At 37.1% G+C, this 20,637-nt stretch overlaps 1 protein-coding gene across 1 annotated transcript in view; it reads right to left on the bottom strand.

Annotated features, from left to right (window-relative positions):
- The window catches only part of BEND6 (BEN domain containing 6), a 46,072-nt gene that overhangs the window by 2,349 nt on the left and 23,086 nt on the right, over positions 1 to 20,637 (bottom strand). The window contains exons 3-5 of the mRNA XM_006835739.1: positions 14,707 to 14,921; positions 12,746 to 12,938; positions 9,831 to 9,967 (exon numbers count right to left, since the gene is read on the bottom strand). Coding sequence (XP_006835802.1) covers positions 9,840 to 9,967; positions 12,746 to 12,938; positions 14,707 to 14,921 — 536 coding nt within the window. The 3' untranslated portion in view covers positions 9,831 to 9,839. The remainder of the gene's footprint in view (positions 1 to 9,830; positions 9,968 to 12,745; positions 12,939 to 14,706; positions 14,922 to 20,637) is intronic.

Raw genomic sequence — 20,637 nt, 5'->3', positions numbered from 1 at the left:
AAATCTGTTGCACAAAACCTTTTTCAAGTGTTGAATAGCAAATATGTCAGCTTGAGGACTAAGGTGCGTCTGACCTAAGCCATGGTATTTTCAATAACCTCATATGCATGTGAAAGCTGGACAGTGAATAAGGAAGACCGTAGAAGAATTGATGCTTCTAAGTACCAACTCAATGGCACCTAACAACAACAACAATATCCCAAGCCCACCTTACCTCAATCAAAAGTCAGAAACCCCAAATGAGCTACCTTAGAGGTTGAATCACTGTGAAGAGTTTAAGGAAGGTCTGAGTTGTGAAAGCAATGTGCTCAATTGCTAATCGGAAGGCTGCAGGTTTGACTTTACCCACAGATACCTCAAAAAAAAAACCAAAACCTGGCATTCTTCTTCCAAAAAATCAGCCATTGAAACCCTATAGAGAACAGTTTTACTCTGACACATATTGGATCACCATGAATTGTAAATATCTTGATGGCCACTGGTTAAATAAAGGTTTCAAATTCACCAGCCACTCCTCGTAATCCCTATATAGGGTTGCTATATGTTGGAACCGACTCGACGGCACTTAGCAACAACAACTTTCATGGGTAACTTCCAAGAAAGTAGCCCTAGCAATATCTTCACATGTTTATATATTTTTGTGAAATTTGAAAAAACAAGATACTGCAAGCATAATTAGCTGAGGCTGCTGTCTCATTCCACTTCAACTACCCTTGATTCATATTTCCCCTCGTGTTGTAACCACAGAATGGCAGTGGTAATTTCTGAGACCTGGCTAACGGCTGACTGGAATATAATGTGGTGCTTTACATGTATAGTTACATTACTGCTGACCATCCCAGATTATAACGGCTTCTAGAAATACTCTAAATTTGGTCGATTCAGAGAATATTTAAGAGCACTCACTCTACAGAAAAGTTAAAATACCACAAAATATTATAGTTCTGATATGAAAAAAACTCAATAGGAGTTTTTGTCAATTTGATAACATTTAAAAAAAATTATATGGTATTGCTAAGAATTGAGAATTTAAAAAGAAATGTGTATAAACTGTAAAAATTAAAAGCAAATTTTCACCAACTATGTTAGAGGAAAGGAGCTGTGGTGGTGTGTTGCTGTGGTGAAGTGCCATTGAGTCGAATCCCACACAAAGCGACCCTGTATAGGGTTTCCAAGGGGCAGCTGGTGAGCTTGAACCACTGACCATGCAGTTCAAATGACTTTACAGTCTGACACATTAACCCACAGTGCCACACTGGTAGTGTAGAGGCTACGAATTGGGCTGCTAACTTCAAGGTCCACAGTTTGAAACTACCAGCTGTTCTGCAGGAGAAAGATGAGGCTTTCTGCTCCCATAAAGATTTATAGCCTCAGAAACCCTGTACAGGGTCGCTATGAGTTGGAACCAACTCCATGGCACATAACCACCACATGTTAGGAGTTTTGGTAGCATAGTGGATTATAAATTGGGCTGCTAACCACAAGGCCAGCAGTTCAAATCTACCAGCCGCTCCAAGGGAGAAAGATTAGGTTTTCTGCTCCTGTAAGGATTTACAGCTTCAGTCATCATAAGTTGGAACCAACTCCACAGCACATAACCACTACCAACCATCACCATGTTAGAGTATAATCTAAATTATCTATTTCTTCTAAATAAAGAGAAATTACATAATTGTCAAAAAGGCTGTGAATATATATGCAACAACAACAAAAATGGGACTGAGTATTGGAAAGCTGTGATTTCATAAGCATATTGTATCATTTTCCTACATTTTGTGATATGTTAAGAATTTGTTAACTTTTAAACACTATGCAGTTTTTCATAATTTATCCTCTGCTGCTAAATAGAAATACACAACTGTATCTCCTGTATCCATAATTATATGTTCAGGGTTCAGATATCCTGGATCCTTCCCTGAAATAGATATTATGATCTCTGTTTAAATTGAAGCTCAGAGAGATCAAGTGACTTGCCAAAGATCATACAGTTATTAAAAGGTGGAGCAGGCTTTACGACCAGGCTTATGGACCCTAAAACATTAGATTGTGTTGTTGTTAAGTGACATTAAGTAGGTTCTGACTCATAGTGACTCTGTATAGCGTTTCTGAGGAGTGGCTGGAGGGTTTATACTATAGACCTTGTCGTTAGGTCCAGTGCTTATCCTACAGCTCCAAAACATTACATAAAGAAGTACAAAATATTACATACTAGTTTTTGTTCTCTATTAGTCAATTCAGTTAAACTCTTTGTGCTTTAGTTTGATTACCTCCAAAATATGGTGAAAGCCATATTACCCAGGTTTTGTCACCTTTGGAATTATTGACATTTTGGGCTAGGTAATTCTTTGCTATGAGAAACTGTCCTGTGTACTTGGTAGGATATTCATCATCATCTCTGATTCTATCCACTAGATACCAATACCATCCTCCAGTTGTGACAACCAAAAATACATCTGGACATGCCAAATACCCCCTTGGGAGACAGGAAGCAAAGTCAGTCACCCTCCCAAACTTGTTGAGCACCACTGTATAATATCATCTTTTAGTTACAATATGTGTAATAGTAGAGGACCTTGTAATGGTGCAGTAGTTAAGCATTTGGCTGCAACTGAAAAGTTGATGGTTCAAATGCACAAGCTGTTCCACAGGAGAAAGGTGTGTGACAGTATGCTCTGTGAAGATGTATAGCCTTGAAAACCCTATGGGGCAGTTCTATTATGCTCAAAGGGTCACTGTGAGTCGGAACCAACTTGGTGGCACTTAACAACAACAGTGGGTTGATGCTCTTTCTGTCTTCTAAGTGGTTTAACTCAAAGGAGCTGGAATCAACTCAATGGCGGTGGGTTTAGGTTCCTGTGAGTTAAACTACTAAAGAGCAACAATGCACTGTTGCTATTGTTAAGTGCCATCGAGTTGGTTCCAACTCATAGTGACCCTGAATAGAATTTTTGAGGAGCGGCTGATGTGTTTGAACCGCTGACACTGTGGTTTGCAGTCTAACACAATCCACTAGATAGTGCTGTATCTGACAATTTCATCAAGCATGTCTGCTGTCTGTTATGTGCCATACAGTTGGTTTGCCAAACCTAGGGTTTCCAAGAGTGGCTGGTAGTTTGAGCTACCAATCTTATGATTACCAGTCCAGTGATTATCCTATAGTGCCAGGTTTCTAGATTAGGTTTTACGTGACTATATCTTTCCTGGCGTATGTTCTCAGTACTTTTGAAATAATTCAAATTGAGCTAAATTTCAACGTAGGCGCACTGATGTTACTAAAGGATAAGCACTGGACAGAAACCCAGAAGGTTAGCAGTTCAAATCCACCAGTCAGATGATGAGGCTCCCTTAAGGATTTATAACTTTGGAAACCCTATACAGGGTCGCTCTAAGTTGGAACCAACTTGACAGCACCTAATAACAATAATAACAAATTTCATGTTAAAGTTATCTGCCAATTAATTTTTATCCCCAATCTAGTGTTAATATCCACTAAGGATTCAAAGCAAGCACATTTCTAGACCAAGTAACTTGCCACAAGACACATAGGGCCCAGGCTCAGACATGCTGTATTGTGTGTGTTGCAAAAGATTGGTTCCATATTTCAATTTTAATTAATGCAACAGTCAGATGATTTAATAACAACACTACTGGAAGATAAGGAGCTCTGGTAGCGTAGTGGTTATGAATCGGATTGCTAACCTCAGGGTCAGCAGTTTGAAACTACCAGTTGTTCCATGGGAGAATGATGAGGCTTTCTGCACGCATAAAGATTTACAGCCTTGGAAACCCTGTACAGGGTCACTATGAGTCAGAACTGACTCCATAACACATAGCAACAATTGGAAGATACAAGTGAAATGGGATATAACTCTATTTCTTAAATGGCTTTAATATGCCATGGGGCTGATATAGTCAAAGGTTGAGTTTTGTGTCTAACCCTTGGCAGTTTGGGAGATTAAAAAGGCAGAAGTTAGGATATTAAAATTCTTTTAAGAGCTCTGAAATATGATACTGTGCTTTAAAATAAAGCCCTATAATATAGAAATCTGACTGTGCATAAGGTTGCTACGAGTTGGAACCAGCTGGAAGGCACCTAACAAACAACAAAAATATTTAGAAAGGAAATTTGGCTATCACATATCAAATGTCTTATGGTAAAATGAGAAGTTTGGCACTGCAGGATAATGTACTGGACTGCAAGGTCAGTTTGAACCATAGGTCAATGGCACTTAACAACAACAACAAGGGCGCATTTAAGCAATTCTTTCATAATTGGAAAATTGTGCAATTCACAGATGTTATGAAATTTGTAATCACTTGTAGAGAAAAAAGCTTAGCTTACAAATATCCTATTTTCTATATATCTTAAAAGTCTACCAGTATGAGACGTTTTATAGCAAGGAAGGGAGTGATTAACTATCCAGTCTAGGAGCAGAGGTCTCTAGGACCATCAACGGAGAAGAGCCGAGAGCAGGACCCTACCCAGAGAAGCAGTGATGCCTGAGATAGAGGCAGAGATGATGACGTGGAGTGATGAAGCGGCTGGGGACTTTAGATCCAGAGAGGGAGAGGGACTGTGTGCTGAAGACTGGGGGCGGGGGGGAGTGTAGGGGGTGGGTTTGTAGGGTATACACTTTGGTTGGTTGATGATGCATGGAGGGGATTGGAACCATGGCAATGAAATGATATACGATAGAATGAATGTAAAACTAAAGTTCTCTCATGTAAAGTATCATATAATTCACAATAAAACATTAAAAAAAAAAAAAAAAGTCTACCAGTATGTATGAAGAATCCTATTTTAATTGTTACAAGTACTATTTTCTAGTTTTGGTTTTGTTTTGTTTTTTCATTTTTCAGGAAAAAGAACTGTGTAGTTGACCAGCATCAGAGCTGGCCTGCTATAATAAATGGATAAGGGGACTTGAGGAGAATAGCGTATGTCCGTGGTATGGTTGGGACTACTGTATTACACACAGCTTCACATTCCATGTAAAGCATGGTCTGAAATGAAAATAAGTAAAATGCTACCAAAAAGGATACGGTTACTCAGAGAATAGGTAAAGTATAAGAAAAATATATAAGTTTTTTTTTAATGGAGTGCGTGTGTGAGAAAATACCTCTAGTGGGTTTTGGTCCTGTGTTACCCATATACCTCTATTAAGCAATTAAAATATTACTAATACAGCTATACATATTTTTCAAACATTTTTCATCAAAATAATGGAGAGAGAGGAAAACTGAGCACAAACGACAAGGTAAGTACATTGGGTTACTAATGCAGACAAACAATTCTAATGCACAGGTTTTTGTCTGGGCCTAGGTCTATCATATATGTATTCCTTTTAGAATTATATAAGACAAAATATTTTTCCCCTTGATATAATGCAGACATCCTGGTAAAACTTCTTATTAAGCAAGTGCAAACTAAAATAAATGAATTAAAGATTTAAAGACATTGAGAAGCAGCAAAGAGAATGATGAGCGAGATCCCTTAATATTTCTAGCCAATAGTTTGTATACATGTCAAACCACTTTTAGATAAGGTCAGTCTCCTTAGATTAGTGCCTAAGATTTCCCAAGGGTCTGATATTCCCCTGTTCTAGAAACATATTTCATACATTGTTTGTTTTTCTTTTTTGGCTACTTTCTATCTCACCTCAAAATTAATAGGTATTCCTTGAAGAAAAAAAATGTTCCTCAAGAAAACATATTTGGAGAACAATCTATATTAGACCCTTTTCTTATAGATTTCTGGTGCACACAGGAATATCAAAGAGTACTGAAATATCTGATTTTAAACCATTCAGTGTCCCCTTGTTCTGTTTGAAGTACTGCCTCTTGGTCTGTGTACAGGTTCCTCATCAGCACAATTAAGTGTTCTGGAATATTCATTCTTTGCCATGTTATTCATAGTTTTTATAATTCACACAGTCAAAAGTCTTTGCATAGTCAATAAAGTACAAGTAAACATCTTTCTGGTATTCTCTGATTTCAGTCAAGATCCATGTAATGCCAGCAACGAGATAACATATGATCAAGAGTCAATGGTACTGATGGAAGAAGTCCAAGATGCACTAAAGGCACTGGCTAAAAAACAAGGCTTTAGGAATTGATGGAATACAAATGGAAATCTTTCAACACACTGATGCAACACTAGAGGCACTCACTCATCTATGCCAATAAATCTGGATGACAACTACCTGGTCAACTGGAACAGATCTATACTTCTGCCCATTCCAAAGAGAGGTGACCTGATGGAATGCAAAAATAATCATACAATATCATTACTATCACATGCAAGTAATCAGTTAGTCACTGAAAACCTTATGACTAGCAGGGGAACACTGTCAGATATAATACCAAAAGATGAAAACATTAAGAATACCAGAAAAACATTATCATATGTCATGTCAGAATACAAGCCCCTCAGGTTAGAAGGCACTCAAAATACGACTAGGGAAGAGCTGCCTCCTCAAATTAGAGTTGACCGTGGAAAGGTGATTGTGGAGTAAAATTTTCAGGACCTTCATTTGCTGATGGGACACAACTCAAAATGCAGAGAAACAGCTGCAAACATCCATTAATAATAATCAGAACATGGAATGTACAAAGTATGAATCTAGGAAATTTAGAAGTTGTCAAAAATGAAATGGAATGCATGAAGATGGATAATCTAGGCATTAGTGAGCTGAAATAGACTGTTATTGGCCATTATGAATCAGACAATCATAAGATTTTCTATGCCAAGAGCCACAAATTGAAGAGGAATGGTGTCCATTCATCTTAAAAAAGAACATTTCAAGATCTATGTGAAGTACAACACTGCCTATGACAAGATAAAATAACCTTACTCCTGTAAGGAAGATCAGCTAATATCATTATTATTAAAATTTATGCAGCAACTACTAAAGCTAGTGATGATATTAACGAATTCTACCAACTTTTTCAGTCTGAAATTGATCAACATGAATTCAAGATGTATTGATAATTACTGGGGATTAGAATGCACAGATTGGAAACAAGCAGGAAGGATCAGTAATTGAAAAATATGGCCTTGGTAACAGAAATGATGTTAGATACTGCATGACAGAAGTTAACAATATCAAAGATTTATGCGTTACAAATGCCTTTTTGAAACAACATAAAATATGACTACACACGAGTATTTCATCAGATGGTATACACAGAAATCAAATTGACTACATATGTCATAAGAAATGGTGGAAAAGCTCCATATCATCAGCCAAATAAGGCTAGGGAAAGATTGTGGAATAGTTCATCAACAGCTCATATGTAAGTTCAGACTGAAACTGAAGAAAATTAAAACAAAACCACAGAGCTAAAATATGACCTTGAACATATCCCACCTGAATTTAGAGATCATCTCAAGAAGAGATTTGATACACTAGACACTAATAATCAATGACCAAAAGAGTTGTGGGATGACATCAAGAACACCATACTAGAACAAAGTAAAATGTCATTAAAAAGACAGGAAAAAAAGAAAAAGAAAAAAGATGTCAGATGAGACTTAACAGTGAATGGGAAAAAAGAGGAAGTAAAAGATATGAACAGAAAATTTCGAAGGGCAGCTTGAAAAGACAAAGCCAAATATTATAATGAAATGTGCAAAGATCTGGCATTATAAAACCAAAGGGAAGAATATGCTCAGTATTACTCAGGCTGAGAGAATTGAAGAAAAATAAAAATCAAAACTTGACTTGAAATATTAAAGGATTTGGAAGAGTCCTGGTGTGGCGCTGTGGGTTAATGTGCCAGACTGCAAAGCCATTTGAACTGCAAGGTCAGCAGTTCAAGCTCACCAGCTGCTCCTTGGAAACCCTATACAGGGTCGCTGTGGGTTGGAATCGACTCGATGACACTTATCAAGAACAACAATGGGTAAAATATTGAATGAGGCAGAAGCATCAAAAGAAGATAGAATACACAGAGTCACTGTACCAAAATAAATGGCTGATATTCAACCATTTCATGAGGTAGCATATGGTCAAGAACTAATGGTACTGAAGGAAGAAGTCCAAGCTACATTGAAGGTGTTGTTGAAAAACAATGCTTGGGGAATTGATAGAATACAAATAGAAATCTTTCAACAAACTAATGAGGCACTGGAGGTGCTCACTCATCTGTGTCAAGAAATCTATAAGACAGCTACCTGGCCAATTAGAAGAGATCCATATTTGTGCCCATTTCAAAAAGAGGTAATTAAGTGGAATGCAGAAATCATTGAAAAATATTAACATCACATTCAAGTGAAAATTTGTTGAGTATCATAAAAATGGCTGCAACACTACATCAACAGGGACCGCCAGAAATTCAAACTAGATTCAGAAGAGGATGTGGAATTAGGGATATCATTGCTGACATCACATGGATCTTGGCTGAAAGTAGAGAATACCAGAGAGATGTCTACTTGTGCTTTATTGACTATGCAAAGACTTTTGACTGTGTAGATCATGATAAACTATGGATAATATCGAGAAAAATGAGTATTCCAGAACACTTAATTGTGTTCATGACCTGTAAGTAGACAAGAGGCAGTCATTCAAGAGAACAAGAGGATGCTGAGTGGCTTAAAATCAAAAAGGTGTGCACCAGGATTGTATTCTTGCACCATACTATATGAGCAAATAATCCAAGAAGAGGGATTATATGAAGAAGCACTTGGCATCAGGATTGGAGGAAGACTGATTAACAACCTGCAATATGCAGATGATACAACTTTGCTTGGTGAAAGAGAAGAGGACTTAAAATACATACTGATGAAGATTGAAGACTATAGTCTGCAGTATGGATTGCACCTCATAGTAAAGAAAACAAAAATCTTCAACAGTGAGCCAGTAAATAACATCATGATAAATGGAGAAAAGATTGAAGTTGTCAAAAAGACTTCAATTTGCTTAGATCCAAAATCAACACCCATGGAAGTAACCGTCAAGGAACCAAATGATGCATTGAAATGTGCAGCATAAAACCACCATAAAGTGTTCAAGAGCAAAAATGTCAGTTTAAGGACTAAGGTGTGCCTGACTCAAGCCATAGTATTTTTCAGTAGCCTCATATGCATGAGCAAGTTGAGCAAATAATAAGGAACACCATAGAAAAATTGATTCATTTGAGTTATGGTGCTGGAGAAGCATATTAAAACTGCCGTGGACTATCAGAGGAATAGAAAATTCTAGGTTGGAAGAAGTACAGCCAGATACTTCTTCAAAGCCAGGATGGTGAGACTTTGTCTCTCATGCTTTGGGCATGTTATCAGAAAGGATCAGTCTCTGGAGAATATATCTTTCTAGGTAAAGTGGAGGGTCAGTGAAAAAAAGGAAGACCTCCCAATGAGATAAATTGGCCCAGTAGCAGCAGCTCAAGCATAACAACTATTGTGAGGATTGCACAGGACTGGGCAGTGTTTTGTTCTGTTGTGCATAGGTCGCAATGAGTTGTAGCCGACTTGAAGGCTCCTAACTAAAACTACCTTATCTCACCTTCCTCCCTTCCCTCATTCCCTCCAGTAATTCCTATTAGAATTTCTCTTGTAGTGTTTGGAAAATGCTAGTCTACCAATGGAACCCTGTGGTTCTACAGGATAAGCACTAGACTGCTAATTGCAAGATCAGCAGTTCAAACCCACCAATGACTCTGTGATAGATGAGGTTTTTTTGCTCCTGTAAAGATTTACAACCTTAGAAACCCTATACATGGTCACCATGCATCGAATTGACTTAATGGTAATGGGTTAGTCTACAAGTAAAAGTATTAGACTATATTATTGCCACATTTATAGGGGTATGATGATTTAAGAGACTTACCAAAAAGACCTACTTAAAATCCTGAGAGTTAAGATTTTTGCTTAAATTGGGCTTCTTGGTACAGTTATTTAGCTTTTGCCCTATCATTCTCCTAATTGAAACATCATCTGTATTGGGAAATAACTGTTTTGTGGCTCCTGTAAAAAAAACAAAACAAAACAATAAAAATAACAGTAACACAGAAAAACACTATGTGGTCTTTGCATTTTAAATTATAAACTAGGGGGAAACATTGAACATTACTCATTGTAACTTTGCCTCCATTTTATGCAGCATATCACTAACGAGATCCTTAAGTTGATTAATACATATAGGCAGGTTTTCAAAGCAGAGCACAAGATAGCAGAAAGTCTATATTATACACCAAAAGAATACATATTTGTTTTCTATGGTACTACTCAACTTTACCACTACTACTTAAGTCTTTTGCTCCAAAATGTTAGGAGTTTGTTTCTATCCATTTCCCACGTCAATTGCAATAACTAGATTCTGACTTAGTTTTTGGACTAAGAAATGACGTAGTATGGTAAGTTAAAAAGTATTGCTACTAAGGTTCCAAATCATACACATATGCGTTTATTCCAAACATGTTTAAAATATGTGTTCATGATCAGCGGATGGTTGCAGACAAGCTCTATCAGTAATATACTTGCCTTACTTTAGCATAAATTTCACTGTTATGTGGTTCTTATTTAGTGCTGTGGAGTCGGTTCTGACTCATAGCAATCTTGTATAGGGTTTCTGAGAATGTAAATCTTTGCAAGAGCAGAAAGTCTCATCTATAATCCACAGAGTGGCTGGTAGACTTGAATCACTGACCTTGTGGTTTGCAATCCAGTGCTTATCATACAGCATAAACTCACTTCTCTAAGTTTCATTGCTTATTTCATTGTTACGTGGATCTTGAGTCTGTTCTGATTCATAGTGACCTGTATAGGGTTTCCAAGGATCAGCTGATGGGTTTGAACTATCAACGTTTAGGATAGCAGCCCAGTGCTTACCCTGCCTCATGACTCTAAGTTTCATTACTGTTCTTGTTCTTAAGTGCCATCAAGTAAGTTCCAACTCATAGCCACCCCATGAGTCTGGATTTCTAAGGAGTGACTGGTGGGTCTGAACCACCAACTTTTTTTGTTATCAGTCCAGTGCTTATCCTACAATGACACACCAGGGAAAAAAGTGGATATTTTTTGTGCAATGGAAAAAAATTTTGAGGTCTAGGCTAATTTCAAAAATTTAACAAAGCTTGAGTGGACAGACTCCCAAATCATTGAAGTTTTACAACAAGCTTCACAGAAATGCTGTCCCACATAAAACAACAGTTTCCAGCTGGATCAATCATCTTAAGGAAGGTCAGGAAGACCTCCTGAGCCAAGTGACGGGAGACTGACTGTCAACTTCAATGAAAGAAGAAACTGAGGCTGAAGTCCAGAAACTGGTGGAAGAAGACCTTAGAATTACTAGTGATGTGATAGCTACTGGTGTTGGGATCTCACTTGGTTTACCATTTCAATTTTAATACCTTGGTCTCGCTTGATGGGTGCCAAAAGCATTTTACAAAGATCACGTAGCTTCAAAAGCCAATTTTCTATCAGTCTTTTAAGCAAGATGCAGTCTAATGAAGACAATTTTGTGGAACAAATTGTAACCAGGGATGAAGCTTAGATTTAATAAGACAGTAAGGTCTAATGGCAACAGTGTCTTCCGAGGGGCTCTGCTGGCCCTTCAAGGCAAAGAAGCTAGTTCAGAAGGTTATGGAGATTGTGTTTTGGGGATCCCAGAGGGGTAATCTTCATGGATGTGCCCAAAAGAAACCAGGAGGTTTATGATGAAGAAGTTTTAAGAAATCTGAAAATGGCATTGGTGAGAATAAGTCTAGGAAAGCAGGGCAGAGGAACTTTTTGCCACTATGACAGCACATCTACTCATTCTTTGAGGGTAACAAGGGATGTCATATTAAAATTTGCTTGAGAAACTTACCCTATCAACCCTGCCACCCTGATCTTGCCCCTTCAGACTCAAAGAACATTTAAAAAAAGGGCATGATTCAAGTTCCTCAAGGATGCCAAAACTGCTGTTTTGACATAGTATACATTGAAAAGCACGGAATTCTTCAAGGAAGGATTAGAGAGATGGGAATGAATACCACCTTCAGAAGTGTATAGACCTAAATGGAGGAAATGTTGAGAAATATAATTTCATATTTTCATAATTTTGTTTAATAACAGTTTCTACGATTTTATAGCAATACTTTTTGACTTTCCTTCTTGTTTATTGACATAGATCTTGGATCAAGGAATTTATAAAATTTTGGATGTTTGCAAAAATTTTGATGAGTTAAATAATTATATTTAAGGAGATTTACTAATTTCAAACTATAAATAGGATAGTCTGACTTTTATATTTCTAGAATACCTTTGAAGCCCCTGTAGCGAGTTATGCACTGGGCTGCTAGTTACAAGTTCAGCATTTCAAATCCACCAGCCACTCCGTGGAAGAAAGAGGAGGCTTTCTGCTGTTGTAAAGATCAAAGCCTCTGAAGCCTTACATAGGGTCTGTGTGAGTTGGAATCTACTCGATGGGAGTGCATTTGGTTTTTTGGTTGTAAAAAATGAGGGATGTAACCAAGATAAGAGAGAACAACATAGAATCTGTTATTGAAATTTTATTTGAAAATATTTTGAAATTTTAATTTTGTAAAGCTACAAATTCAGATTTTTCAGAAACATAAAGTTTAGTTTTATTTTAACAAAAACGTCTCATATAAACTTTTTCTATAAAACTCCTAATATTTAATAATGATAATAAAATAGACAAATAACTTTTTAAAAAAAGGACCAGGAAAGAATAATGTGACCTTGAATGGTAATATCATTTCAAATTCACATGACAATATGATGTAATCTTATTATCACCTATGATTTCTTGAACTTCATTCTGATTCATTGCTGGTTTCACGGCTTTGTCCCTTGAAGTAGAGGATTTTGCCCCCGTCAGGCTGTGTGTGGCCATATATTCATTTGTGTAAAGCACTTGCATTAAATCATTAATAAACTTCTGAGGTTTGCTCTTATTACAACGGGCAATCTGCCATTTTTCAATCTTGAACTAAAAAATAAAAATAAAAATTTAAATGGAAATGGAAAAAAGAAATAATCTGGGGAAATACAAGGGGGTTTCAAAAAGTTCATGGAAAATGGAATAAAAAATCATGAATTTTTGAAGCTCCTTCATATATTACTCATTGAGTTAAGACACACAAGTAAACAATAGCCACATTCCTTAAGGTAATTATTAACCTTCTGATATGTATTTTACATTTTAGGGATTAGAGTTAAATGGTATTTTTGAGATAATTCCCAAGATTTATGAGGCATTTGTTATAGAGTATATACAAATTCTTGTCATATAATCTAAGGCCCTTGGATGATGCAAGCAGTCTGTGCTGAACCATTAACCTAAAGGTTGGCAGATCAAACCCACTGAGAGGTGCCATGGGATATCATAGAAGAAAGGCACGGTGATTCGCTTTTATAAAGATTACAGCTAAGAAAACCCTATGGAGCAGTTGTAGTCTGCAGCACAGAGTTGCCTTGGGTTGGAACTGACTCAGTGGCAACGGGTTTCTGTGTGCTACAGATTTATGTGCTTTAAGGATTAGTCCCATTCTCAATACTTAATGCTAAGTGTGACAGACAGAATAATGGGCCTCTAAGGACAACAATCTCTACCTATTAACAACAATCTCCACAAGCTAATTCTCGGATTCTATGAATATATTATCTATCTTACATGGCAAAAGTAACTTTGCAGATTTGATTAAGGCTAAGGAATTTGACATGAAAACATTATCCTACACCCAATCTAATCACAAGTCCTTAAAAATGGAAGAGGGGGGCAGAAGAATAGGTCAGAAAAGCGTAACAGAAGAAGGAGGAAAGATTTGAAGAGTAAGAGGGACATGACTTGCCATTGCTGACTTTGAAAAAGAAGGAAAACGCCAATAAGTTGCAATTTCCTCCAGAAGTAGAAATGGCTTTCAGTCTACAACCAATAAGAAAGCACGGAACTTAGTCCTATACGCCTTGGAACTGAATTCTGTACAAACTGAAATGAGCAGGAAACAAATTCTCTCTCAGCGCTTCCAGAAAGGAATGAAGCTACTGACGCCTTGAATTTAGTTTGGTGAGACTCATACCAGACTTCTCAGCTACAGACTGTAAGACAATGAATTTGTGTTGTTTTAAGTCATGAAACTTGTGGTAATGTGTAACAACAACAATAGGAAACTTATATAATAAGATTCACATAGACTAGTTAGCATTTAATTATAACTTTTGAAGACACATATTCTAAGGCGGATCGCTGGTTTTAACAAAGTTCTTGTCTTTTTAGCTTCCGTTTCTAGATTAAGAAGAAACATAAAATAGAAAAGGAATTGTGCTCAGTGATCATGAAGGAACTGAAATGTACCTTCTTTCAACAACACAATCATAAAACCCTTAATGCATATTTATCCTTCTGTCAATGATTTAAGAGTTGATATTATCACTTACACAAATAATGTATACATTATACAGGTTTTGCAAACTGTGCAGTACATTAGTTTGCTATGCATGCTATGTTTGTTACATATAATGCCCCCCCCACTACTTTAGAAGTTTATAGTTTAATAACTGTCAATGTTTGCAATTTGACCTTAGTTTCTAAACCAGGCATTTGTTTCACAAACATTATTTTATTAAAAGTTTTTCATGCAATAGGAATACTGTGGTTTTTACCTAAAGTTATCTGATAAAACATTTTCTATCGTTATTTAAATTTTTATACTTAACTGCATTCTAAAGAACAATTGGGTAGGTGTATTCTAACTAACCTGTTTCTCCTCGGTATGATGCTCTTCCTCTGCGTTCAAGGAAATTGGTGAACTGGAATTAGAATTACTACATGTTGAGGCAAAGGAATCTGGTGAAGAGTTGTTTGTTGCTCTCCAGAGGGAAGCTGTAGATGTAGACATCGTTCCTCCACCCTTCAGCAGAGCCTCGGCCATACCTACCAGTTCCTCAAACTGGGTAACTGCCTGTGGTAACACTAAAATGGTAAGAAAAAGTAACATTTTATAAAATACTATTCATAATAGGTATATATATATATATATATATATATATATGCATAGAAATTCATGGAAGAATAGCCCCAAATTGTTAACATTTGTGAGTTTTGAAAATAAATAATGTAGGAAGGGTGGTTTGAATGAATTTACTGTTCATTATTAAATAATTAAATATTTAGTAATAACAGCACATTAATTTAAAGTTTGGGTTATTCTATTTAAGTATATATGCATTTATCATTGCCACTGAGTTGATTCTGACTCATAGCTACCTATAGGGCAGATTAGAACTGCTCCATAGGATTTCCAAGGCTGTAAATCTTTATAGAAGCAGAGAGCCACATCTTTTTCCCTGTGGAGCAGCTAGTGGGTTCAAACTGCTGGCCATTCTGTTAGCAATGAACACTTAATCACGGTACCACTTTTAGCTGCATTACTTTGTATCTGAAAGAACATTTTAAAAGGTTAATTTATTTTTGCTATTACAAAAAGGTATCATTTGAAGGTACTTAATCTCTTATTTTGAGACATTATTGATTGTACTAATAATCACCTTCCAGAAGTTCACATTAGGCCAGTTTAAGTGCCAAGATAAAACAAGACATTTCTCAGAGATTAAAATGATCTTTGAATATAGTTTGCCAGTAAATCAAATCCCATTAAATTAACAAAAAACCACTGCACTGCCACAATTCAAACCTATGTTTTCATATACTAAAAATGATTTTTGGTAATCAACTGGTCTCTTGGTTCCTTTTTTTTTTTTAAATGGAAACTTACACATTCAAAGGTTTCATGCCTCCTTGTAATATGGTCTTCTTTGTTGTTATATCTAGTTTGTTTCCTAAGGACAAATAACATTTTGTTGGAGTGGGATGAGACCTTGGACCCCATCTAATTAAACTTCTCATTCTATGGTTGAAGACACTGACTACTGGAAAGGTGAGACTTTAATACTCCTCTTAAGCACATGACTAACTTACGACCTTAAAGTAATATTTGACTTGAAAGCTTAATATTAGGCATCTTGATGATGTGTCTAATCAGCATATCTGATATTTTATTAATAGGGTATGAGGAAAGCCTACAAAAGGAGAAAACCTTATTTTCTGTTATTTCAATAAATATTTTCTAAGCACCTTTGTTGTGCCAGACATTTATTCAATCAACAATTGTTTATTGAGCATTTATTAAAACTAAGCCTTTACTTATCTTTTAGTCTGTGTCATACACTATTTAGAGAGTTTGACTAATGTTCATTCATTTAATCTCCATTGTTCCCTCCAATTTACAGATGTGGGCAATTAGGTAGCAAGAGGTTAAGTAACTTGTTGAGGGTCATCCAATTAGTAAAAAGAAGAGCCATGATTCAAATTTACACGGTTGGGCCCCCAAGTTCATATGCTGTAAATTAATAGCTTATGCAGCCTCTTAATGTTTGCTACTCACTATGCTAGGTATCAGGAATAAAACTGTGAGCAAAACAAGTGTAGTCCATGCCCTTTTAAAGCTAAGAGTCCAGTGGAGGAGGAGCATATTATTTAAATAATTAGGAAAATAAATGAAAAATTATAATTAAGTGCGACAAAAAAAAGAGGCAAAAAGTGGTTGACTTAGGCTGGGGTGGGAAGTACAAGAAAGGCTTCCTTGAGGAGGTCAAGATTGATCTGAAAGTTAAAGGCTTATCAGGAATTAAATAGCTGAAGGAAATGAGGGAGACATAAGTATAAGAAATACAAGCTCATTTGAGGAAATGAAAGAAGGTCAAATCTAGGATGCAAAGAGGATTTAGTATGAAGTAAAACCCCAAATCCACTGCGATCAAGTTGGTTTTGACTCATAGTGACCCTGTATAGGGTTTTCAAGGCTATAAATCTTTACAGGAGCAAAAATTCTCGTCTTTCTTTTATGGAGTGGCTGGTGGGTGAACCGCTGACCTTGGGGGTTAGCAATCCAGTGCTTATGCTGCAGCACCACCAGAGCTACTTAGAATGAAGTAAGGCTTTGAAAATACGTACAGGCCATCCCTAAATAATGAATGAGATCTATTCCTAAGTGAGTCTTTGAGTGAATTTTGTAGGTGAGTCAAAATAGGTGCAAACAGTTCTTATTGAAACTATTTTAGTGCAAGAGAGAGTCCTGGTGTGGTGCTTTAAGATAAGCACTGGACTGCTAACCACAAGGTCAGTGGTTCAAACTCACCAGTCACTCTTGGAAGCCTTACACAGGGTCTCTATGAGTTGAAATCGACTTGATAGCACACGAGAACAGTGCAAGAAACCGCTTAAAACCTTTTCAGTGATTTAAAAGGCAACAAGTGAAGATGAAAAGTTTATTGTGAGTAGAGGACTCCTGGTGTGGCACTGTAGGATGAGCACTGGATTTTGAACCATAAGGTTGGCCGTTCAAACCAACCAGCTGCTCCTTGGGCACCCTATACAGGGTCACTATGAGTCAGAACTAACTCAATGGCACTTAACAAGAACAACAACAGGGGTTCAAGGTAAGAAGCCCTGGTAGAATAGTGGGTTATGCGTCGGGCCGCTAACAGCAACATCAACAGTTCAAAGCTACCAGCCGCTCCATGAGAGAAAGATGAGGGTCTCTATGAGTCAGAACTGATTTGATAGCATGCGGTAGCATGGGTTCAAAGTGAGGTCAAATTTACATAACATTAAAGGAAAAGTAAATCTTCAACAAATGGTGCTGGCATAACTGGAAATTCATTTGCAGAAGAATGAAATAAGACTTATATCTTACACCATACACAAAAACAAACTCAATATGGATTAATGACCTGTATGTAAAACCTAGAACTATCAAGGTCATCAATGAAAACATAAGGACAAACTTTGGGGTTCTAGTAAATGACATAAATAGACTATCAAACATTGCAAAGAATATACAAATGTAGAAGACAAAATAGATGACCTCCTAAAAATTAGACACTTATGTGCATCAAAAGATTTTTCCAAAGGAAGAAAAAAGGGAGCCCACAGACTTGGAAAATCTTTTTTGCAACAACATATCAGACAAGGGACCAATCTCTCAAATTTATAGAAAACTTTAACACCTCTACAAGAAAAAGAAAAACAACTCAATTAAAAAAATGGGCACAGGACATAGACACTTCACCAAGGAAGACATTCAGGCAGTCAAAAAACAAATGAAGAAATGTTCATGATCATTAGCCATTATTGTTGTTGTTAGGTGCGGTCGAGTCACTTCCAACCCATATTGACCCTGTATAGAGTTTTTGAAGAGCAGCTGGTGAGCTTGAATCGCTAACCTTGCAGTTCAAATTGACTTTGCAGTCTGGCGCATTAACCCACAGTGCCATACCAGGCCATTGTTGTTGTTGTTAAGTGCCGCCGAGTAGATCCGGACCCATAGCAACTCTGTATAGGGTTTCCAAGGAGCAGCTGGTGAGCTTAAACTGCTGACCTTGCAGTTCAAACGGCTTTGCAGTCTGCTACATTAACCCACAGCACCACACCAGGACTCCGATACCAGGCCATCAGAGTGATGTAAATGAAAACAACAATAAGATATCATCTCATACCAGCATTAATAGCAAAGTTCAAAAAACAGGAACCAACACATCCTGGCAAGGATGTGGAGAAACTGGGACACTCATATATTGCTGGTGGGACTGTAAAATGGTTCAACCACTCTGTAAAACAGCATGGCACTGCCTCAGAAAATTGGAAACAGACATACCTTATGACCCAGCTATCCCTCTACTTGGTATGTGTCACAAGAAATATGAGCCAGGAAACAAGTAGATATGTGCACACAGATGTTCTTCGCAGCACTATTAATAACAGCAAAAAAAAAAAAAAAAAAAAAATGGAGCCAGCCTAAGTTCCCATTAATGGAAGAATGGACAAACAAACTTTGGTACATACACACAATGGAATGCTATGCAATGCTGAAGATTAACGGTGAATTTGTGAAACACCTCATAACCTAGATGAACCTGGAGGACATTGTGTTGAGTGAAATTAGTCAATCACAGAAGGACAAATATTGTATGAGCCCATTATTGTAAAACTTAAAAGATTTTCATGCTATAAGAAACAGTCTTTGATGGCTGTAACCATACATTGACAGAAAACTTCCAGAAGTTCAAGACAGATTCAGAAGAGGACGTGGAACGAGGGACATCATTGCTGATGTCTGATGGATCTTGGCTGAAAGCATAGAATACCACAAAAATGTTTACTTTTGCTTTATTGACTACGCAAAGGTCTTTGATTGTGTGGATCATAACAAGCTACGGACATTGTGAAGTATCAGTATTATGGAACACTTAATTGTGCTCATGAGGAACCCATACACAGACGAAGAGGCAGTTGTTCAAACAGAATATGGGAACACCGAATGGTTTAAAATTAGGAAAGGTGTGTGACAGGGTTGTAGTCTTTCACCACACTTATTCAACCTGTATGCTGAGCAAATAATCCGAGAGGCTGGGTTCTATGAAGAAAAACGTGGCATCCGGATTGGAGGAGGACTCATTAACAACCTGCGATATGCAGATGATACAACCTTGCTTGCTGTAAGTGGAGGACTTAAATACTTACTGATGAAGATCAAAGAGCCCAACTTTTGTTACGGATTACATCCTCAATGTAAAGAAAACAAAAATCCTCAACACTGGACCAATAAACATATTCTTATCAATAGAGAAATGATTGAAGTTGTCAAAGACTTCATTATTCTTGGATCAACTCTCAACACTCATGGAAGCAGCAGCCAAGAAATCAAATGATGTATTGTAGGAGGGAACTCTGCTGCACAAGACCTTTTTCAAGTGTTGAAGAGCAAAGATGTCAGCTTGAGGACTAAGGTGCGCCTGGCCCAAGCCATGGTATTTTCAATAACCTCATATGCATGCAAAAGTTGGACAGTGAATAAGGAAGATCGTAGAAGAATTGATGCATTTGAGTTAAGGTGTTGGAGGAGAATACTGAAAGCAACACGGGCTGCCAAAAAAACAAACAGATCTGTGCTGGAAGAAGTGTAGCCAGAGTGCTCTTTGGAGGCCACGATTCTCTCATACTTCAGACATATTGTCAGGAGGGACCAGTCATTAGAGAGGGCTATCGTGTTTGGTAAGGTGAAGGCTTAGAGAAAAAGAGGAAGACCCTCAGTGAGATGGATTGGCAAAGTGGCAGCATTAATGGGCTCAAGCACGGCAGCAATTGTGAGGTTGGCCCAGGACCTGGCAGTGTTTTGTTCTGTTGTGCATAGGGTCACTATGAGCCTTTACCAACTCAATGGCACCTAACAACAACAATTACGCACGTGAAAGTTGGACAATGAATAATGAAGACCAAAGAAGAATAAATGCATTTGAATTATGGTATTGGAGAACAATATTAAACGTACCATGGAATTCCAGACGAACAAACAAATCTGTGTTGAAAGTATAGCCCAAATGCTCCTTAGAAGCCAAAATGGTGAAACTTTGTTTCTCATACTTTGGACATAGGAGAAGCACTTGTGGAGTTAAGCAAAATGAAATCATTGACAACTTCCATCTTATCTCTGTTTATCATGATGCTATTTATTGGTCTAGTTGTGTGGATTTTAATTTTGTTTACATTGACGTGCAATCCATACTAAAAAATATCTTTGATAGTCATCAGTAAGTATTTTAAGTCCTCTTTAATTCCAGCACACTGCATA

Source organism: Chrysochloris asiatica, unplaced genomic scaffold (genome assembly GCF_000296735.1).
Source record: "Chrysochloris asiatica unplaced genomic scaffold, ChrAsi1.0 scaffold00019, whole genome shotgun sequence".
In the NCBI taxonomy this organism is placed as follows: Eukaryota; Metazoa; Chordata; class Mammalia; order Afrosoricida; family Chrysochloridae; genus Chrysochloris; species Chrysochloris asiatica.
This window is presented reverse-complemented; position numbering and strand designations above follow the sequence as displayed.